The sequence below is a fragment of the Strongylocentrotus purpuratus genome, unplaced genomic scaffold (genome assembly GCF_000002235.5).
Source record: "Strongylocentrotus purpuratus isolate Spur 01 unplaced genomic scaffold, Spur_5.0 spur5_scaffold_13, whole genome shotgun sequence".
NCBI lineage: Eukaryota > Metazoa > Echinodermata > Echinoidea > Camarodonta > Strongylocentrotidae > Strongylocentrotus > Strongylocentrotus purpuratus.
In genome coordinates, this window is record NW_022145598.1 from 31,382,636 (window position 1) to 31,407,148 (window position 24,513).

Here is a 24,513-nt window from a genome sequence, read left to right on the forward strand (position 1 = left end):
GTACATGTGTTAATGCTCCAACACCCAAGAGCGGTCGAAAATACAATAAATTAATACATTTAGTAGTTACATATTTTCATAGGCTGTTAAGTATAAAATTGAACACGATGACGATCGTCAAGACTCAAGACGAGTTCAGGGACAAGAACAAGGACACGGATGAAGACAAGGAGAAATTAGCTCCCAACAAGTGGGGGAGGAGGGGTGAATATATTTCCTAGCAACGGCGCACTAAATCTTGTAATGGGAAGGGGTAAAATGCATCAATTTGGAGGACAACATAAAATTATTAAAATAGGATATATATATACAAATTTGTTTCCAATTAAAATGTCTACTTAAAGGTATGGACCAGTTTGGGAAACACCCCTCTCAAATAATGAAATTGAAGCTGTTAACCAATCCTGACTGTGAAAGAATATGTTTTTGACTAAATACGTGATGATACAAATTTTGCGGGGAAACCGCCTACTAATTTATATATATTTGGAAAATTAACTTAAATTTCTTTTTATCTCAAGTTGCCCCCCTCCCTAATTTTCAATTAAGCCCTCTTTTTAATAACTCACTTTTAACTCCTTTTGAACTCCTCCCCCTACTCCTATATCAAACCTTGAAACGCCCCTAAATACATCCACTCTATTTCCCGAAATTTACATAGGGGTGTCAACTTGGAGGGAGGGGGGGGGGGGGGAGGGATAAGGGTACAAGGGTAGGGGGCACAGGAAATTTGGAGGACAGCTTAAAGTTTAAACAAAAGAATATGTATATACGTATTTTATTCAATTAAAATGTCTTCTTTCCCCCCCTTTTAAATGTTTTTTTCCTTAGTATACATTCTTAGATTTTATTGAATAATAATTTGACAACATGTGTTTTGCGTGACTGCGAGAGCATGTGTATGCTACAATGCTTATCAACTAGGGGACCTACGCCCTTAAGTCATAAATGACAGTAATGAGGAGTAATGCCCCCACAAAAGGGCACTAATTAGCACATCCACACGATTTTTGATCCAGGGGCCTCACAGTTACGAGGCCATTGCTTTGTCACTGAATCATGACTGTACGCAGCGGGGGCTTGATAAAGGAGTAGAAAAATCTTGAAAGGAAATTAAAATTTATTAAAGTTAAAAATTCGGGGGGGGGGGCAACTTGATTAGATATTTCATTAGGAAAAATATTAAAATAAAAGAGAAATCTAAAGAGTGGGGGCAACTGAAATAGACGTTTGAGGTTTTTTTTAAAGGGGTTGAAATGGATTTATTTTTACATTAAAAATTAGAAGGGGACAACTTGAAATGATATCAAAGAATGAAAAATATTAAATTACCAGTTAAATTTAAAGAGAGGGGCACCCAATAAATATTTGAGTGTAAATTTAACATGTAATATTAACAACATTATTCAAAGGGAGGGCACAAATGAAAAATACACCTAATAAATAATTGGTTTTTAGATTAAAAAAATAAAAAAGGAGTGTAAGGGGAGTGCACCAACTTTAATAAACATTTGAGTAGAAACAGATTTACAGCCCCCCCCCCCACTGGTATTTATTTTAAATGTTGGTATCCTCTTTTAGAATGCAAGGGGTTTCTTGTGCCCCCAACCTCATAACCTCATATCCTGGCGATTTATCACGCCAAAAAACCTGTAGATCGAGAGGGGGAACGCCCTTGCCTGTCTCCTCGCAGCAAACATAACAGAGAGAGAGAGAGAGAGAGATAGAAAGAGAAGGAATGAAAGGAAAAGGAAAATAAAAGAAGAAGAAGAAAGATAGGGGAGATCACTTGCGATTTTATCCAGCTAACATGGTGTGGATCGAGGGGGAACGAAAGGCCCTTCCTCCCCTCCCCCACTCAGCAAAGAGAGAGAGAGAGAGAGAGAGAGAGAGGGTGAAGGAAGGGAAAGGAAAGGGAAAGGGAAAAAGGAGAGAAAGGAAAAGAAAATATAAAGGGAAAAAGACATTTAAAAGGGGGAAAAGAAGACATTTTAATTGAATAAAATACGTATATACATATTCTTTTGTTTAAACTTTAAGCTGTCCTCCAAATTTCCTGTGCCCCTACCCCCTATAGGTGTAAAACAAAAATATTCCACCTTTATGAGCGACAGTGTATATACGCATAATACAACTGATCTTTATAATTTCTTAACGTGATAAAGCTTCTTCTCCCCCTGCAAACAAAAAGAAAATAAAGTTATTTAATAAAAAGATCTTGCGACAAATAACCATTGTGATTCAAATTGATGCAAAGGTTTTTTGAATAAGCAATGCTTTTCCACTAGAATCTTCTTTGTAAAAACGACTTTTACAAATCTCAGCCATGCAATTCTGCCACTGTGCTTTAAGATTAATATCAGAGTAGGAGAAGTGTATTCTTTAATGAGTATTTTAAATTGAATGGAACGTCTCAATTCAGTAAGCATGGCTAAGATTTGTAAAAGTTGTTTTTACGAAGAAGATTCTGGTGAATAGCAGTGCTTATTCAAAAAAATATTTGCACAATTCGAATCACAATCATTATTTGTCGCTTAATCCCTTTAAATGACCTTGTTTTCTTTCTCGTTTACAAGGGGAGAAGAAGCTATGTCACGTTAAAATGGGTGTGCTAAAGTATTTACGATCAGGTAGAGGGTAGAGAGCGAAGCGTAAATTGGTGTGGGGGGGGGGTTAGGGGGCGGAGCCCCCGGAAGCTCAGGAGTTTTAGGCATTTAATTACGGTCAGAGAAGCACAAATATTTTGATGCCGCATGTGTGTCACTGGCACGTCACAACATTTTTGTTGAATGACGTAAATCATGGTCTGAAGCAATATTTAATTCAAATGAGACACTTGCTAAAGACTAAAAATTTTAATGTTGACCATATATTTTCGTAAGTACATTTTATAGGTGAAAATAAATTGTCTGTTTAAAATATAATACAAGCGAGTACAATGTCTTCTCTTCCTCTCACATATTTCTAAAGTTTGTGGCAGATTTGTTTTGTAGAGCAATATAAACATGTATAAGCAAGAGTCGCTGAAAGTTGCGTTATTCACGCACGAATTTTGCAAAAGTAGTGAGTAATTAAGTCTAGGACGCAACCAAAATTTCCAGGTAGGTATCCGGAAGTTGGAGAAGAATCATTTTCGCATCGTATACTGGTTATAATTTCAATGATTTACACATCTTTCCAATCTGTCATATAGTGTAACAGTAACGACCCATCTGTGACCAGGGGCGGATCCAGCCGGCGGAAAGAGGGGGGGGGGGCCAAATCTTGAGAAAATATTTAGCGGCGAGCGGCGGGGGGGGGGGGGGAAATGTTTTTGTTATTTTTAAGGGGAGTCAGGGGGTCAGGGGGTCGCTTTTGTTTTTTATAAGGTAAAACTTACGTTACTATCCCATTTTTTTAACCGGTTTAAGGGGCAAGGGGGGGGGCCGGGCCGCGAATTTGCGATTCCCAAACCATTAAGCTATGGGAAACATTTTGAGCAACGTGATTGGTTAAAAAAAAGTTATAAAGACACGCCCACATCGACGCGAGCCATCTCATCATCGCGGTGCGAATGTGTCTGGGGCCAAGTCCGAGTGAACCCTCAAACCTTCAAAATGATTTTCCAAATCTGCATGTAAGTAGATATTTAGACCCTGTATTTAATTATTTTATTATAAAGTCGCCATGATCAGATCTCTGTCTATGACTTTTGGAATGATGTTTGCATGAATGGGCTGCACATAAACAATGGATAACAATGGGCCTGTATGTGCCTGTAGCTAGCTCGCGTGTGAAGTGCATTGTACCTAAAAACATAGCGTATGTGCAGTCCTGAGTGTTTTGTTGAGCCTAGCCATGCATTGTTTGAACATAGACAATAACACAAGTTACATGTAGATTTAGATGATACACACCTTCAGGAGCAGAATTTTAAGGCATGTGAGTAGTTTGCAGGCACATACCTGTGCAAAATACAGAGTCTGAATTGTGAGACTACAGTAGGCCATTTCATGTAGATAGACTTCCCTCAGACATGATATCTTTCGTAAAGTGTCAAATTAGAGTCTGTGCTTGCAGACTAACATTGTGAGTGTTTGTGTGTCTGTGTCAGCTGTGAGCGAGCCCGAGTGCAGTAAATGACGTAATATTTCTTTCCTCGACCAATCACGTTGCTCATAAAGTCTCCCATAGCCGAATGGTTTGGGAATCGCAAATTCGCGGCCGGGCCGGTAGAATCGGCCCGTGGATCCGCGTCTGGGAGACTCGTATAGTATACTCGTGACACAGGCCCCGTAACTATATCACGAGAATGCCCATTTGGATCCAGGCATACTCGTGATATATAACTTACTAGTAATTTAGTTAAAAAACAAATATTACCGAGCGATTACAAATTTGTAGACGAACATGCACGTGGTGGATATGATATATGCATGTCTGCGATCACGAATGTATCACCGATCTCTAGCTAGCTCTTTAGCATAGAAATAAAGATCGGTGCGCGCGCTGCGTGTAATTTCTATGACATGCAACGAGGGGTATGATTGGTTAACATCAAACTAACGGTATTGTGTTTTACTTACGGTACTAAATTAGATAGACAATTGCGTTAATGAAAACTAAAGAGCTTACGTAAGTAAAATAATGGTAAAATATGTATACGTTAGCTTTATATCATGTTAGTACCGTAACTGTTGAGTAACGCAAACACTACTCTGCAAAATCACTGGATACTAAGTGTACGTTATTCTTTCCTTAGTGATTACGTTACTGGTTAAGTTCATGGCGGCGATGGCCTTCCATATAGAAGAGCTCGCTAGTGCTATACGCTAGTGTGAATTTACATCGAGGACAACGTTTGCTTAACCTTTTCTTGAAACACTTGAATGGTTATGGAATCTGTTTGTGTTTCTAATTTTCAAATATTAATGTTATTCTGCATCAAAAATAAAATATTTGATTTCTACTGTGGTATGTAAAGGCATGAACTTACGTTAATACATGTACAGTACATTAAACAAAAATTAACCGAGAAGGTGCACCATGGTAATACATTTTAACAAACACATCAACATATTACCTTGACGTCTCATCACCATAGCCATTGTAAAACCATATATTAATGATACATGTAAAATATAAATTGAAGCAATTCTCGTCCATTGGCTGTATCCTGAGTGTGATTTATATAATGGATTTTGAGTAATATTTGCATCTACCTGTAGGTGAAGAATAGATATAGTGCATTAACTAGAATATATGGAGATGTGGAGAAATCAAGTTGCAGCTCAATTGGAAGGAATTTATGAGAAATATTAAAGCAAGAGAAACTGAGAGATGAGGAAAGCAAGAAGTTATTGAAATTAAGATATAACTCGCGAGATACCCTTGCATTAATGAATCCTTTATATAACGTTGTCTGGAGAGGAAGTAGACGATTTGTTTTTTTAAATTGGAGATTAGTGTAAGTATTAGAAAAACGGAAATAGAATTAATGAGAAAGTTTGTTTTTTAAAATCTTAAATCGTGATCAATACATATAATTAGATGGGGAATCTCCAACTCATGTGCGATGTCACACCTACGCGTAACGCATGTCCCACACAAAAAAAAATGAGAAGAAAAGAGACAATAATGTAAAAGAGAAGAAGATAGAGAAAAATGAGAGAGACAGAGAGAGAGACAGAGAGAGAGCGTGAGAGAGAGAGAGAGAGGTAGAGAAAGAAATAAAGAAAGAAAGAAAGAAAAGAAGGAAGAACATGAAACTTAAAACTACACTTAGGCCTACAGATTACATTTCCGACTGAGTTGGCTTGACATATTGGCCCGAATTCACAAAGGAGGTTTGTCGACAAACCTTGGTTTTCGTACGTCATATGACGGGTTTTACGCGTTTTTTACAAACCTGGTTTGTAAAGAACAAAAGGAGGTTTGGCGAAAAAAAGGGCCCGAATTCGTAAAGCAAGGTTTGAGCTCAAACCTCCTTTTGTTTCGCAAAACCTCCTTTTGTTCTTTACAAACCAGGTTTGTAAAAAACGCGTAAAACGCGTCATATGACGTACGAAAACCAAGGTTTGTTGACAAACCTCCTTCGTGAATTCGGGCTATAGAGGTTTGGCGAAACAAAAGGAGGTTTGAGCTCAAACCTTGGTCTGAGCTTTAACCTTGCTTTGTGAATTCGGGCCTACATGTGCCCAAGAAGTCTGCGGACGAAAGTACAACAATACGAAAACAGAAGTTATATAAAATTGTCTTTAAGAGAGAAAGAGAAGTTATTTCTAGAATGAAAAGAAAGGGGCTACGTGACTTTCAAGGAGGAAATTACAATTTCTATCGCTCGTAACGACTATTTTGAATTTCCTATTTTTTTGTATAATTCAAGAACTTCCTGGGGCTCCGCCCCAGGACTCCCGGCAAAGGCAAATTATTTATACAATTTCTTGCTGTCTGCTGCCTCGAGATCACTGGACTCTGACAGGAGCGAAGAAAGGTAACAATGTATAGCAAGAATCCCTATTCAGTGAAGGATTTATCCTTTTTATGCAGATGCATTCTTTTACCTTTCTTGACCAGAAGTGCGTTTCAAACTCAATGATGAGGGCATCATCCCATTGAATGTTGTGTCCAGTATTGAGGGCGTGTCACTATGAATATGACTGACAAAGAAAGCGGACAAAATATAGAGTTCCTCAGGTAGACAAAGGAACATCCCTTCACTGCTATTATGTAAACATGTGTAGAACAGGTGTCACATGCATATTCACCTTTTTACATAATAGCAGTGAAGGGATATGTTCCTTTGTCTACATGAGGAACTGCATATTTTGTCCGCTTTCTTTGTCTGTCATATTCACAGTGTGTTCAGCTATTTGCTGCCTAATTTGAAGGCTTAAAAAGAGCACACAATAGGGGCAGTGCAATTTAAAGGGATGGATTAGAGTTTATTTCTAAAAATGAATTGAAGAAAATCCTCCGTACGGCCTATAAGGAATCTAGATCTATTACGAATAAATCATTGTCCAAATACTTCCATGAATTGGGGTAAAAAAAAAATATTCCAGCGTTATGATTAGTACTAGTTATGATCTCAAGAATCACAAATTGTATTGTCTCTCCTAACTAGAGCCAATTTTGGTAGACACAGAGAAGACGCAGTTCATATTATTCTACGGGAGATAATTCCGAGATGGCGCGTGGAGGAATGTGGCATATGCATGTCTGCGATCACGAATGTATCACGGATCTCTAGCTAGCTCTCTAGCATAGAAATAAAGATCGGTGCGCGCGCTGCGTGTAATTTCTATGACATGCAACGAGGGGTATGATTGGTTAACATCAAACTAACGGTATTGTGTTTTACTTACGGTACTAAATTAGATAGACAATTGCGTTAATGAAAACTAAAGAGCTTACGTAGGTAAAATAATGGTAAAAATAAGTATACGTTAGCTTTATATCATGTTAGTACCGTAACTGTTGAGTAACGCAAACACTACTCTGAAAAATCACTGGATACTAAGTGTACTTTATTCTTTCCTTAGTGATTACGTTACAAGTTAAGTTTATGGCGGCGATGGCCTTCCATAGAAGAGCTCGCTAGTGCTATACGATAGTGTGAATTTACATCGAGGACAACGTTTGCTTAACCTTTTCTTGAAACACTTGAATGGTTATGGAATCTGTTTGTGTTTCTAATTTTCAAATATTAATGTTATTCTGCATCAAAAATAAAATATTTGATTTCTACTGTGGTATGTAAAGGCATGAACTTACGTTTATACATGTACAATACATTAAAAAAAAAGTAAACCAAGAAGGTGCACCATGGTAATACATTTTAACAAACACATCAACATATTACCTTGACGTCTCATCACCATAGCCATTGTAAAACCATATATTAATGATGCATGTAAAATATAAATTGAAGCAATTCTCGTCCATTGGCTGTATCCTGAGTGTGATTTATATAATGGATTTTGAGTAATATTTGCATCTACCTGTAGGTGAAGAATAGATATAGTGCATAAACTAGAATATATGGAGATGTGGAGAAATCAATTTGCAGCTCAATTGGAAGGAATTTATGAGAAATATTAAAGCAAGAGAAACTGAGAGATGAGGAAAGCAAGAAGTTATTGAAATTAAGATATAACTCGCGAGATACCCTTGCATTAATGAATCCTTTATATAACGTTGTCTGGAGAGGAAGTAGACGATTTGTTTTTTTAAATTGGAGATTAGTGTAAGTATTAGAAAAACGGAAATAGAATTAATGAGAAAGTTTGTTTTTTTAAATCTTAAATCGAGATCAGTACATATAATTAGATGGGGAATCTCCAACTCATGTGCGATGTCACACCTACGCGTAACGCATGTCCCACAAAAAAAAAATGAGAAGAAAAGAGACAATAATGTAAAAGAGAAGAAGATAGAGGAAAATGAGAGAGAGAGAGAGAGAGAGAGCGCTAGAGAAAGAGAGAGAGAGAGGGAGAGAGAGAAATAAAGAAAGAAAGAAAGAAAAGAAGGAAGAACATGAAACTTAAATTTACACTTAGGCCTACAGATTACATTTCCGACTGAGTTGGCTTGACATATTGGCCCGAATTCACAAAGGAGGTTTGTCGACAAACCTTGGTTTTCGTTAGTCATATGACGCGTTTTACGCGTTTTTTACAAACGAAACAAAAGGGCCCGAATTCACAAAGCAAGGTTTGAGCTCAGACCAAGGTTTGAGCTCAAACCTCCTTTTGTTTCGCAAAACCTCCTTTTGTTCTTTACAAACCAGGTTTGTAAAAAACGCGTAAAACGCGTCATATGACGTACGAAAACCAAGGTTTGTTGACAAACCTCCTTTGTGAATTCGGGCCATAGAGGTTTGGCGAAACAAAAGGAGGTTTGAGCTCAAACCTTGCTTTGTGAATTCGGACCTTCATGTGCCTAAGATGTCTGCGGACGAAAGTACAACAATACGAAAACAGAAGTTATATAAAATTGTCTTTCAGAGAGAGTTATTCAGGTGTAAAATGAGATTATGAAAGCTGCTGGTAAACATTATATAAGATTCCAAGCACGTTCTCAAGAATCACAAATTGTATTGCCTCTCTCAACCAGAGCCAATTTTGGTAGAAACAGAGAAGACGCAGTTCATATTATTCTACGGCACATAATTCCGAGATGGCGCGTGGAGGAATATGGCATATTTCGGTGTTGGTCTACGCAATCTTTGGTTTTCACATGAGTAAGTATCAGTAACTCTTAATTACACGCAAACATTTAAAGCGACTGATGTCCTGCAAGACCCTGAAATCAATCATAAAATAATTTTTTCTAACATTTTAGTTATTACACCTGGGGGGTGTTTCACAAGGTCTTTCGTCTTCTGTGTGCATGGCTGATCGTCAACGAAACGGAGTTAAGTCTTTTGTCAACTCTGTTTGTTGCTACGGCAGGTAGCAAGTGAAAACGAACTCGTTTGATCAAATTATGGAAATGCAAGCCTTACTGTAAACAAACAGAATTTTGTTATTCCTGGCTCATTTTTCCTGATTAAGGTGTCATTTAAAAGGGCAGAAATTGAACTTTCTAGAAATGTGATTTTCTTTTTAACATTTAGATACCACCAGTCAAATGACTTTTTAGTTTCCTCTCTTCAAATTGCTTTTATCACTAATGCGTGGGATATGAATCATATGAGTTGCATCAAATGAAAGAGGAGGATCTAAGCTTTACAAATATGTGTCACTTGTTAACTATAATATGATAAAACATCGATAATTCTCGGTTTCGTTTTTTCTGGGACGCACTGTACTATATTCCTAAAATGTCTTGCTTCTAAGTAGCCAATTTAAACAGAGTAGAATTCCCTTTTACAGTTTCCGTGTAAATTTCTATACACCAGTTTACGGTTGTGTGCGCCATTTTAAACAAAGCCAATGACCTAGAGGTCATGTATTTATGCGTAAATTGAGATTGCGCCCATGCAAATTATGATGATATCACTGCCTACGAGCTGCATTGTGACCGCACATCATCATTTGCATGGGCGCAATTTTAATTTACGCATAAATACCACTGGTCAAAGGTTATTGGCTTTGTTTCAGGGCCAATGACCCGAGGTCAACTGTCTGCGCATGCGCACTGATACAACCGTAAACTGGTGTATTCAATTATGCGTTAGAACAAGGATCATACTTTACCATATCAACAAGTTTTATGAAATTGACGTGACTCTTCGAACCCTTGGCTTTAAATTCGTTAAACAAATCAAAAAATTAAAAAAAACGGATCTTGACTGTCGAGCCTTTAGTTTGTTACTCTTTATAATTGCACGAAGATACGATATTATCATGTTTTAAAAACATCAAATAGCCGGAAAACATGTAAAAGGATATTAGAACAAGTTTCGCACTTGATGAAAAACAATATATTTAACTCTGTCTTGTTGCGTTATTCTGATTTAAAATAAGTATAATTTCTAGTGATTAAACAACGTGGTTTCATCAGTAAATGGCATAGACAGGGAAGGCACAATTTGCTACAAAGCAATTTCTATATTCGTTGCACTTTTTGCTATATTGGTTTTACATAAATCAATCTTGTTATTATGCATGGGAAGGCTGAGAATGAGGTGATAGCACTATATGATCTTAATGATTTTAATTTTTTAATTAAACTTTGTGATAGTTTATAAATATGTATTTTTAAAAATATTGTAAATATATATATATTTTTTATTTATTATTTGTTTTTGTGGGTTATTTGTGTTGGGTTCACAGAGTGATAGTAAGATCAAGCTCAAAAAGATACGATGACGATTGTAGAAGCAGTAGTAGTAGTAGTAAGGCGCGTACGCAGGGGGGGGGGGGTTAAACCCCCTCCCCTTCAGTTTTTTTTTATGTGTATGTTTATCGGCAACCCCCCCCCTTTTTTTTTTCTTTTTTTTCTTCATAATAATAATTATTTTTAAAAAAATGATATGTCCTCTTACCCCCCTCCGACATAATTCTTAGATGATTAACGAAATATTGCGTGTAACTTCTCCAAATTGCTGTTTTAAATCAACAGTTTACCAGGTGTGGTAGAACTAACTTGCTCGATTATTTGCAAGGGTTACCTACTTCCAAAAAGAAGGAAATCCTTTAATACTGACGCTTTTTGATAATCTTTTTAATAAGCAATGTATTCCTGACTCCCATGTAAACTTCCTATCTTTGTATATACTTCACAACCTTCTTGTTACACAGATACTGCTCAGATATTTATTGGTGATTCGAATACCCCTGGTATCCTCTACGCTTCCCTGCCGGAACCACGAGATGATACCTACATCATGGACACCCGCTTCACCCTGATACGTCTCTCAGAAAATAGGGGAATAGATGGCATTGACTATGATCCAGAGAATGAAATGGTGTACTGGAATGATTTCAGTGGGAGTCAAATAAGTCGAATCCAACTTGACGGCACGAACCAAGAAGTCATTATTTCTACGAGCTGTGAGTGAATAGCAATATGCTTACTTTGCAAGTGAAATATTTCCATTAATTTTACAATGAATTGTCATTATTTATTTACCATGATTAATCATAGTAAGGTAATAACGTGATATACTTTGCGGACATTCTCTGTCATTGTTAATTCGAAAATTAATAGCCGGCGCATACACACCACATGCAATACGATATAACGTGTTGAAAAACAGGGTGATAACATAACAAATCCCTCCCGATAAAACACAACGTCATTGGCACCTTCAAAGCTTGCCCATCACCATGAATCTTATTTATGAAGATAATTTGCAAGTGCATAATCGATCTTGTGATAAAGTAGCGATGTAAAATAATAATATTATTATCATCATTATTATTATCATTACATTTTACTGATCTATGGTTTGAATTAATTTTCAGCCCCTCATTCTATCGCTCTCGATCTGGTGAACGGGAAGATCTACTGGACGATGTATAATGATAAGGCTATCTCACGTGCCAATCTCGACGGTAGCTCGGTAGAAGAACTCTTCAAATATACGAGTTTTGCGCAACCTACTTCAATCTTGGTGGACCCCGTCAGTGGGTAAATATTAGTTAAGTTGAGATAAAAATGTTCATTGGTTGGGGTTAATCTGGGCCCAATAACACAAACGTTGGAATAAATTGCAAAATGGAGGTGCGAAGCATATAGTGGTTCATTCACTTGACTATCAAACCATGGGTTGAGGGTTCGAATCCAATCCCGGTTTTTTGACAAGACATTAATCGGATGAGGCTTCCATGAATACACAAAATTGTTATTATCATCATATCAGATGGCAATGGGTGAATAGAATTATCGTTGAATGCACATATTGTTAACAAGGCTGACTATAGACCCATCAGAATCATTGTTTCAAATGTGTAAATAATTGCATACCCTTGTGTTACGTGGCCCAGAATATGTAGATTAGGCTTCTACAAACCATTGCACGTTGTATGTAAGCTTCCATCCACTCCAGATCTGTAAACTATGCCAATCCTTCACTGAATAGGACCTCTGGTTATCCACATTCACCTATATCTTCTTTCTAGTGATCCTGAAGCAGCAAATAGCAGGAATCTTTGTTTTCTTGAAAAATCACTTGGCTCCAGAAAGTCCACATAAAAGGATGAAGCCTTGGCTACTATACTAATTGAAGTGTTCATAGGTGCCCAAGCTACATGTTATTAGTGTAGTTTTACATAATCTCTTTCAGTTTCTTCTAAATACCACTCTTAAGTGGTTGGGTAAATCAACTGGTACGAATGAAGCACGAGCACGCTGCAATCAACAGTATGTCCATTGATTTAGCATACCTATACTTTATAAATAACTCTACTGCGATTTCGTGAGTATCATATTAAGTACGCAGGCTTTAGCTAATCTGCCACTGAAATTCTACATGAAGTCTAGAATACAGGGGGTCTTACCAAGGAATATTAGTACCTTGACAAGGATTCGAACCAGGAATCACCTGATCCACAGTCCGCTGAAATACCCAGCAGACCACAACACCTCTAATTTCAAAATTATGATTATTTCATCTTGAAAGGTTTCTTCTCTGGTCAACACGCTTAGTCAATCAAGTTGTCAAGGCAACACTAAACGCCACTAACGAGGAGGTTGTGAGACCCATCTATGCTGAGGGGATGTTCAATGAGGAATGTGCTGATGACACCAGTAAGATACTTACTTAATTGTGTTTCGTTGTGAGTCGGGCCTTTTTTATTGTCACGTCGACATAGTGAACTGCGACATAATGACGTCATTTTGACGATCTGCGCACGCGCCTTGTTATCTCCCTGTCCACACTACCAGAATCGAGAACGCGTCCACCCCCCCTCCCCCCCCCCTACCACTCAGTGAACGGAGGGATACCTTGCGTTTCCGGTAAAGGGGTACTTTTCACACCAAAGTCCGACTCGTAGTACACACAAATCCGGCACGTATTGACTTTACACACCGGACTTACAGTGAGGGCTGTTAGGGCTAAATAGGGGTTGTTTGGTGCAGATTCTTCTAAACGGATCATGATGTTCTTTCATCGATTTGAGGTCTCCTTGGGGCTGCCATAAAAATGACCGCCATCTGATAGTTACAGGTCAATAGTAATTTCAAAAGGACAAGAGCTAAAATGATAACAGTTTATGTATTTATGGAGCTTTCGGGGTCAGAGAATCTGGATATCATTGTCTTTTACCAATTTGAGGTCTACTTGGGACTGCCATGCTGGTCATATTGGTCAAATCTAAAATGGCTGCCACCTTTGAGTAAAAGGTCAAGTGTAGTTCCAAAAGGAAAAGGGCTAAGTGTACATAGTAAGGGGGTTTTCGGGGTCAGAGAATTTGGTTATGATGTTGCTTGTATCAATTACAGGTCTCCAGTGGGGCTGTCATGCTGGCCATATTGGCCAAATAAAAAATGGCCGCCATCCGAGTTAAAGGTCAAGCGTAGTTCCAAAAGGAGAAAGACTAGTATGATAAAAGTTGATAAATTCACGGGGTTTCCGGGGTCAGATAATCTGATTATGATGTTCTTTTATCAATTTTATGTCACCATCCTGTCCTAAGCTACAATGAAGTCCATTTCCTGGTTGAAGAAGATGAGGGAAGATGCGCCAAATTCACACTTGAGTGGGTATAAATCTTGGCCTGTGCCCATATGTTTCATCAATATGCAAACTTTCCTCTGTGAAATACATTATAAATTCGTTTTTCGAGGGTTGGCAATGAAAATAAATAAACAGTAGAAACAGACCTTGGATAAAGAAATAAACAGCTCGTTCAATATGTTTTGAAGCATTATATTCAAAGACCCGGACAGCTTATATCTTTATTATCCATATAAATAACGTCTATAATCACTCTCAGATGGGGGATAATACCAATACGAAATGCATTAAGCAACGTCTAGACATAAAGGTCGAATCTCGACTTTATTTTTCTCATTCTTCTTTACATTTCGAAGCGTTGCATGGGATCTTAATCCTGTTTTGTCTACATACATCAATGCCCCCATTTAAGCATACTTGGAATCTGGTCACGCTTTGAAAAGTTCGTGGCTTAGCATTTGGCTTCTGTTGATGATCAAATAAAGAAAGCACCCTTTATAGATCAGGGACAGTGTGAAAAATAGCACACAGTAGAAGCCGTGCAATTTGAATATCAAGGGATGGGTTAGAGTTTGTTTCCAAAAATTAAAATGAAAGGGCTATTTTACTTTCAAGAGACCTTTCATTTCATTTAAGAAATAACCTCTCTTTATATCTTAGAGACACTTTCTCTTGAGAGTCAAATAAACTCGAGAACATCCAGGGCCTCCGCCCCGGAACCCCTGGCAGAGGCTCTGCCAGGCCCCTAAAGCTGTGCCATATTGTACGGATCTATTGGAAAGCAAAATGAGCCCAATAAATATTTTGTATATAATATGTATACATACATTTATATATAGATATACATATAGTTCTCCTATGCAAACTTTCCTCTGTGAAATGCATAATAAATTCGTCTTCGAGGGTTGGCAATGAAAATAGATAAACAGTAGAAACAGACCATGAATACAACAATAAACAGCTTGGTTATTTGTTTTGAAGCATACTCTTCAAAAACCCGGACAGCTTAAACTGTATTATCCTCAAAAACAATCGCTCTTACATTGTTATGTAATTAGTCATGTTTGGCCCCATTTAAAACTCAATGATCTATTACATTAAATTAATCATTAAGAATCAATACAAATAATGATTGAATAACAAAAAAGTATTTTGATATTTGCACTAACCTAGACAATTTTGATTGAATTTTGAAACTTTGAAACGCTACTATTACGACTACTTATATTATCGCTTATTTAGGAGCGCTAAAAACAAAAGTACCATAGCTCTTACAAAATCGCAGAATTCGAAGAGAAACCTAAAATGTGTACGTTATCGATTAACATACCATTACAATAAATTTCGGCGATTGCACTCTCTTTTTAAGATATTGGCACACACAATGATGGACTTAGCTCATGCTGCAATCATAATTATAAACCTTTAGTTCAGTCAGGAATCACATGACGTGTACAAGAGTGTTCGACAGCCCCCCCCCCCCCCACCCCCACTGGCAATAATAATAATAATAATAATAATGATAATAAATATATATATATGTTTTAATTGCTTATTCACCGGCTGGCTGAGTCGCCGCTAAATATTTTCTCACGAATTAGGACCCCCCCCCCCCCCCTCTTGCCGCCAGCTGGATCCGCTACTGCGTAAGTCCCCTCTATGTGAAATTTGATGATCTTAACACGCAAGGGGGACTCGCACCACGAAGAATATATAAACAGTTTTATAGTGTTTAGGCCTACTAGATAAATTGGCTTGACTAAATAAATCAGTAATATCATTAAAAACGAAATTTAATGAAAGTTATATTTCGTCTTCAATAATCGTTAAAGCAATGTATAATTAATAAATATAATATTCATTTATTCAGCCTATCTAATGCTTGACTAAATAAAGTTTAATTATTGTTTGCTTTATTTTAAATAGTGAAGGACTTTAATAGGCCTACTAGATAAATTTGCTTGACTAAATAAAGTAATAATCCATTAAACGCTTGCTTTGGTGGGTACAATTTTGGAAGTTAGGATATGTTTTTCAGAGTAAAAAGTGTCCGTGGATCCGAGTCCCTGGGAACTTGGATCACGATAATGCCGATAATACTTTACCGATGACCAGATTCCAGGTAAAGTTTACTATAAAGAACCACTTCCGACTTTCAGAAATGATTTTCGATGACTGATGTGTCAGATGTGATCATTCACAAAGGAAAGGCCAGCACACACAAAAAAATGTGACCTTTGTAAAAGTTCGTTCCCGATTTTGGCGCATGCGCAGTGTGCAATTACGAACTCGCTTATTAATAAAAGAACATCATAATCAGATTATCCGACCCCGGAAACCCCATGAATTCATCAACTTTTATCATACTGGTCCTTTTCCTTCTGAAACTACGCTTGACCTGTAACTCAGATGGCGGCTATTTTGGATTTGACCAATATGGCATATCCAGAGGGCGCCCTTCTTGGCGTCCGGCAGAAATCGTAATAGTATAGTATTAATGACTGCTTTGAGAGAAATAGTTGTTTTTATACGCTCAAGGGAAGGTTAGAATTGTGCTACTGCCCGAGGCGTGCCAAAGGCAATAGCCCAATTGTTACCTTCCCGAGAGCGTATAAAAACAACTATTTCTCGAATATTAAAACAGTCATTAATACTTTTATATCCGAAAAAATTATGACACCACCTTGGCCTTTCTCTAGTTTATCTGCACGGTTGTTTTTATGAGTGTTTCTTTGAGAGTAGACTAGATCTAGATTCTAGTCTAAGCAAGATATTTTTACAATTTTGGGGGTGGGCTGGCCCTGTGGGGAATATGGAGAAAAACCTGCGCTTTCATATGACACCTCACGTATTGAGTATCACCTTTAGGATCACGGGCAATATTAGTTTAAATCTCTGCAGGTAATTAAAACATCGACCAATCTAGCATGAGTGCGCAATGGCCAATGGAAATGCATAGGGATGTGTGTAATCTCTACGGGAAGGATCTACATCTGTCCGTGACGTACAATCACCAGCATCTGGTTGTCGCGTACTAGAATCTAGATCTAGGCCTACTGAAAAAAAATATGGAAGATTTCACGTACCCTTTTTGGTGTTCTTGCTGTTAGCATGTCTCGCATTTGATCCTCATCCAGAAGTTGAAATCTTGGGAGAGTGTCTTCAGCCATTTTTGCCTTGCTTGAATCGAGAGACTGCCGTCTTCGCACACGTACGGTATCCGCGATCCCTCAAACCATTCTTTAATATGTAAAACTATGGGTATTTCACCAAGACTGAACTATTCCCTGTAACCATGGTAACTGGAATTTTAGAACTATTTTTTTTAACTATTACATGGGTTTGGAATTTTACCGGGAATTTTACAGGAATAGTTAAAGTTTATGAATGCAATTTCGACCAATCAGGTGGCTGGATTTCTTAAGTGAGGTATATAATATGGTATAATATACATCTAGGCCAAATTTGGTGCTTTTAGAAGAATCTGCACCAAAATATCCCTAACAGCCCCCACTATTAGGGGTGTTTTCAAAAGGAGGGCGCATGCATATGCGTATCCTAAATAACACTGAGTGGAGGGGGGCGGGCGTGTCCACCTCTGTTTTAACGATCAGATCAAACTAGAACGCCGTTCTGTATAGTACGTACCTAACTATCTGTGCCAGTAGAGGTTAGTTGTACCGGTTCGTGTTCTGACCACGTTTAAAGTGGCACGAGCGGGGGTAATGGATGTGACGAATGTGTCACATCATCTTGTTCACTAGTGCGGCGAGTGGGCGCTGACTGAAATCGAAACGTTTTCAAATGGAACCGACCGAGTTGTATCCTGCTCGGTCGCCGCTGAAATTTAGGCATCACCCAGAGATTTTTGGAAAAATTGAGCAGGCTGTAAAGCCAAAGCGATGCCTAAGCGGTGCTCTGTCGATTTCCCGTCGATCGCCGGTCGATTTTAGGTAAAAACTGGGCGAAATCGGGGAGCTTCTCCAGTAACCGACTGATGACCCACCGATTCCCGAGCGGTCTCCCACCGGCCACCGGCTGATCTTAAAAAAATTGCCCGTCGGCCGGCCGGTGATCGGCGGGGCACCAAAATACACTCGGTGACCAGGTCGTCGTCGCCCGGGCAATGACCTAATCGAGCGTTCGCCGTCTAGCGATATAAGTCAAAAATCGAAGCTGCGATGTCAAAGGCTGCCGGCCGATTTTGAACTCGCCGCCCAGTGACCGACCGATTTCTTAGCGACGACCGGGCAGTAACTGGGCGACGATCGGTCAGCAGCCCTTGACCTACCGGCTTTGATTTTTGACCTAAATCGCTCGATGGCGAACGCTCGATTTGTTCGGGAGGCGACCATTCGGCCACCGAGCATATTTTGGGCGGCGAGTGAAAAGTGAGCAGGCGCCGCCGAATTTTAACTCCGCGCTAAAATTTCAGCAGCGACCGAGCGATGCCCAAAAATCAAGTGGTTCCCGGGCGCGTAATTTTTCTGCGGCACAGATTGGGGCTTTTTTTTATTTTAGAGGTCTTGATTTAACTCTAACCCTAACCCTATATTTTCCTTAGGCTCAACACGTACCTAACTCCAATCTGTGCCGCAGAAGAAAAAATATAACGCTTACCGGGCGGCCGCTGATCGGTGCCCGGGCGAAATTGGCTAAAAACTCGCCGCCCGGCCGCCGAGCAGGCTACTTTTGGGGGTTGTGACCATAGCTTAACTGGGTGAACACGCGCTCTGGACGTAGACGGCGTTCTCGTCGACACAATCGAAAAGGCCTTATTTGCTATGGTAGGACTGTGTCTTTGACTCGCCAACCTAAGAGTCACCGTGTCCAAAAATTAATGTAAAGTTAACGGTTTAAATGTTGTATTTTACTTTTTGGCACGCTAACGGGTTGCCTTAATAAAGGAAATGATTAATGCAGAGAAGAAAAAAAATAATGCAAATATGATTACACCTCATGTCTGCAACGAGCATTAAGTTATTTGACAATCAAAGATCCCTTCCGTGGATTCCATAACATAAAGCTTAGCAATGGATTGTGCTATTGATTTTTGCGATTGATTGCATTGATCACTATGTGCAATCAATCTTAAAACTCAATCGTACACTTACTCAGGTTTTATACTGGGACACTGATCATCGAGCACCAGATATATAAATCTAGTGACGACACCTTAAGTTTGTCGTCACTTCCATATTTTGCAACCATTATGAAAGATAAAACATTACACATTTGAAATTGGAGTGTACCCAATATTGGATGATATTTTACCTCTCAAATATGAATAATCCCTTTATTCCAAATATATTGGGTACACTTTTATAGAGTATATGAGCATGGCTATTATTTACTAAGAATCATTTACTAAGTCTATGGCATATATCTATGATATATATGTATATTCATTTTATTTTGAAGGGGAGGTGTAGTCAGTTTTGAGGCTTTTATATCGGTCAAAATTGCCAGAAAGAACCGTTGAATAGAAGAAAGGGTGATGGCCTTATTCACAAATTGTGTGTAGCGTGCATTACTCATCTAATATTTGTTCTCACTATTTCTTATACCAGCCCGCTTGTTTTACTACACGGAAAAGACTAAATTAGGCGTCACGAATCTAGACGGGAGTAGCAATAGAATCATCAAAGTATTCTCCGAAAAAACAATGGGTAGTTCCCTCAGCAAGTACGGCAGCAAGCTGTTCTGGTCAGCTCAGTCACGTTCGCCGAGTTTTACCCTCACGGGCTTGATCAACGAGTATGATATGAAGTCATCAACTCTTACGATTCACAACAGTACGGTGACATTGTTAAACGGCGACGAGCTTGTCATCAACCCTCTGACCACTCGGATCATATCACACAGTAAGACGCCTGTGTTTCAGGCCGCGTCAGGGCCCCGTTTCACAAAACTTGATATCAATAACAAATCACAAGCTACTGCTATAAGCTACTAAAATCATGGCATGTGACTGGTTGAGAGCAAATTTGTCATAGAAATTTAGCATTTGTTATAGATAAACAGTGTTATGAAACGGGCCCCAGATCTCTGGATAAAAACATGAATATACAAATGACACTATTTTTGAGAGCTATTAACCTCTGGTGTTTTAGAATATAACTTTGCTATTTCGTTTTTTCTCCACTGTATCTGCCTGTCTATATTATTTTAAGAAACACAAAGCAGATAACATGATACAACAAATTCTCAAGTGAGTCTGTTTAATGAGAAATCATCTGAGCATGCGCAACTCTTTGCCCAGCCAGATGGCATTATTATTTATTTATTCATTATTTTTTCAACAGGGTAGTTTCATACAGTTCCACTGGAAGCCAGTGGACCTGCTTTCCAAGAAAGCACTGCTTCTGTGTGCAATAACAGTGTAAAAACATGAAATCAATAATGCAATAATTAACAATTGCACATACATGTGAAATATCAAATTAATCATATATTTTATATCATATATCTATTATTAATTATTCGAAAAAATAAAACTATATTGAATTCTTACACTAAACTAGACCACGCCTAAAACAAAAGCAAAATACATAACATAGAAATAAATAATTATAGCAGGAATAGAGTGCAGTAGGCCTATTGTACTTTTTAAAGTTTACCAAAATATTACAGAGTTATATAATCAGTTGTTTCTAAAATATATGAAAAAATAGCCGTAGCGTAATTTAGCTTTAAATTTGCATCCATTGACTTTGCATCAGTAAGGGTTAGTTTTAGGGTTACTTAGCGCGAAGACCGCGGTTTACCTGGGGGTGTTTCACAAAGACTAACATTAACTTATTCACCTGGTTTCTCTCACCATAATGATCTTTTTATTACAATTTTGTCCTTCACTAAAGAATTACTAAATAAATTAAATTCTGTTAAATTTGTGATCATGATTTGTACGTCTCTTGAGAGACTGATACTACTGTAGTCAATGATGAGATCAAACAGTGGCATGAATGGCCTGCCATAGTGAATTTCAACTTAAAATCGATTTTATTCTTTGTGAAACACCCCTGGTATTACTAAAAACATAAAAGCTGGAAAGTTCTTTGTTTAAATAGTGAAATCGGATAAATATTATACAGGATATCCTTGAAAAAGAAAAGTAAAAGTTAAATGGTAAATTAATCAATAATTCAAAATTACTTTTTTATTACTGTAAACCTAAATTAAAAACCTTAATTTTGTCTTCTTTCATACAACACCAAAATATGATCAATAAATCACGCATGACCGATTTCAGACACCCAAAGAGGCGATGTTGGAAATCAAATTGACCCAAAAAAGGCAAATGGCTGTTTCATTTACTTAATTAAGTCTTTTGAAATAATTAATTGGGACGATAATTTTTGTTTGATACACGTCATTCAAAAGCTCTATTCTATTATTTCGTATGATACGATGATTTTAATTTGAAAGATCATGCATAACTTAATAGCCACAATTTGTTATTGGAAATGCACATTGACATTTGTTTAGCAGCCTCTGTCACTTCTTACAAGAAAATGTCAATGTGCCTATAATCAGTTGCAAACTAGGATACCTGCTTATAAGTCTTGTGTGGACCTTCCATCATGATAATGGTCTCGTATGTGCTTGAAAGAAATGATGGTATTTTAAGCAATTATTAATTCAAAAATCGTTCCATATGTTTTCAAAACCAAAATAAACCAAACGAATCAGCCATCCACTTATTTAGGACAATTTGGTTTCTTAAACTGTCACTTCATGCCGTTTACAATTAATAATGCGTGACTTACTGTTGAGGGTTTTGACGGTATATGATTACTAGAAAAGTAAACTTACCAATCACATACACATTTAACTAAATATCATTTGGAATTATAGAATAATTCACGCGTAAACTTGTTTTTTTTTTAGGTATTATTTAATTAAATTCGACGATTGATATTAAAGCTATGTATTTTATTTAACAGCTCCATATAATGAACCCGTTGCCATCGAGGGTTGCCCTGACAACATCGTCGTCAACATCGACGAGAACGCTTCGAATGCGTCATCGATCTCATGGACCGAGCCCGGACTCAACAGCTGGTCCAGCTGTCCCACAATGGTCTTTCAGGGAACAGGAACTAATGAAGGAGATTTCTCTTTGGGCATAACCGAGCTGTCCTATCGGGCCAGTGATGCGGCAGGAAATACAGATGATTGCCAATTTTCGGTGACAGTGCGCAGGTCTAGTGGTCAGTTATCTTTCCCATACTATTATCATTATTATTATTATCATCATTATTATCATCACTATGTTTCATTTTTGTTATTATTGAATTTTTAAGATTTTGATTATCATAATTATGATCATTAATTATCATGATTGATGCATATTATAATTATGATAAATATCATTTTTATTGTTATTGTTATTGTTATTTTTGTCATCATTATTATAATTAGAAGTATCATTGTTGTTGTCGTTGTTGTGGTTCTTCTTAAGATTATTTGATTATTTTATCATAATGATTAGCTGCTTGATTGAACGAGGTGAATCCCCCCCCCCCCCCCCAACAAGATTGTCATGAAAAAACAGTATTAGGCTATTCTTAAGGTGTGCAACAATCGATCAATTCAGGAAATGTGTTTGCAAAATAGAATTATTATAACTGTTGGTTGAATGCCCGTCCAAAACCAGCACTGTCCTGACGCACTTTTGAAGTCATTCAAGTATCGGCTAAGTAAAGCAGTAGTCCTGACTATGTGGTGCAAAATTATATACTTTCCTTCTAAATAAGTATTATTAGTAATTATACATTTATTTGTTATTATTACTATTTTATCATCATTATATCATTATTTAGTTTTGTTTATACAAGGCAATATTTTTTGATATTAATTATTTATATTATATCATCAATATAGTGCATTTTTTGCACTGGCGTAATGCGAAATTTATAGTTTTCTTATACTAGTACGTGGGAGAATTAGTACCCCTTCAGTGGTGACTGACTCACTCCCCTAATTTTATTTTGCTCATTGCGCCATTGCATTGTTGTTTTTAAAAAGAACGAACTTTCGCACCTCGCTCGAATAATTAAGTCCTCTCTTTAATTTTTTTCTTATGATGTTTGTTTTGTCTCAGCAGATGAAACATTGCCCCCGACTACGGGACAGCCGACTACGGGACAGCCGACTACGGGACAGCCGACTACGGGACAGCCTTCGGGTAGCACTGCGCTCGTCACTTCATGTTCTTCCGTTCTCCTAGTCCTTTGCATCGCCCTCTTCCTCATCGTCCTCAAATAGGTCATTGATCGTCCACACATCTTCGCCCTCTTCATTTAAGCTGGTTGGTCGTTTAATACCTGTGCAGAGCCACGGCGAGAAAATGCAGAAAACAAAGAGTGGTGCCGTGCTGTTGCTCAATTGTCTATGTCGTTGAATAATAAAGATATGAATAGGGCTAGGTTTGTAAGAAGGTAAGGTAAGGTTTTTAATAGGTTAGGTTTAGTTTTCTAGGTAGTGTTAATTTTTGGAATTCGGTGATCCCAGATGTTTTTTTTTTGCAGGGTAAATTATCGTAGAATCGAAGAAAAAGTGGCGATTTGCCCATCAGTGACGTATTTTTTATCTTTCACTATTGTACTGTGGTTTGAGTGTAAAGGATAAGTTGAGGAGTTTCCGATATCGTAGTTGTTTATGCGTCTGGAAATCATTGTTATTTAAGTAAATCTATATATATATGGATTACGTTTGTTGGGAATGACACTCACAATGAAAATCACATAACCATTACAATATAATGTATTTATGATACTCTTGTATATCAGTTATAAAGGCTACCTTACCAGGTGAAGTTTAGGCTCTGCAATTCAATATTTCATTATCTTTTTCATTAGCTTGTTTACAGAATGTGGATGGCTTGAAAACAAAGCATCTTATTGGTTATAAATTATCTATATGCGCAAATTGATTTGGAAAAGCTTTGTGAGGGTGTTTGCTCTTATTTTTTGTCTTAATCAGTCAAATCTGTCCAACGACGTGAGGTTGCCCTAGACGACTTGTAAACAGGATAATAAACTCTTTGATTAAAAAGCAAGAAACTTTACCTGGTACATTGTTCCTCTTGTTATCGTTACAAACCAGCACATGGACTTGGTATCGGATGTCATTTATATACGTGGGTGGGGGTGAGTGTGTGTATTAATCGTAATTAAAGAGAAGGTTGAGTTCTGGGAAGAGGTGAAAAATAATTTGTGAGCATTACTCATTCTTATTATGCAAGTGTGGAAGAACATCAGATAAGACATGTTCCCTGAAACTAGCATGGCTCTTCAAATACCTTCATATTTTAAATATGCATGTAACATCGTAAAAATCGGGGGCCGGCTTTTTACGCCACGTGTTCGTGTAGTCCCATATACATCTTTTGGTGTACA

General features: G+C 37.7%; 1 protein-coding gene across 3 annotated transcripts; it reads left to right on the plus strand.

The window, feature by feature from the left end:
- The first annotated feature begins 9,106 nt into the window (after positions 1 to 9,106).
- LOC115923115 (low-density lipoprotein receptor-related protein 8-like) lies at positions 9,107 to 24,182 on the plus strand. 3 transcript variants are annotated; one of them, XM_030983358.1, is made up of 7 exons: positions 9,107 to 9,223; positions 11,229 to 11,480; positions 11,895 to 12,060; positions 13,052 to 13,179; positions 19,681 to 19,974; positions 22,057 to 22,323; positions 23,217 to 24,182. In XM_030983358.1, the coding sequence occupies exons 1-7, from the start codon at positions 9,160 to 9,162 to the stop codon at positions 23,378 to 23,380; spliced, it is 1,335 nt and encodes a 444-aa protein (XP_030839218.1). In that variant the 5' UTR covers positions 9,107 to 9,159; the 3' UTR covers positions 23,381 to 24,182. The 3 variants fall into 3 exon arrangements, with proteins under 3 accessions (XP_030839218.1, XP_030839220.1, XP_030839221.1); XM_030983360.1 differs by having other exon boundaries at positions 23,220 to 24,182; XM_030983361.1 differs by lacking the exon at positions 19,681 to 19,974.
- Positions 24,183 to 24,513: the final 331 nt, after the last annotated feature.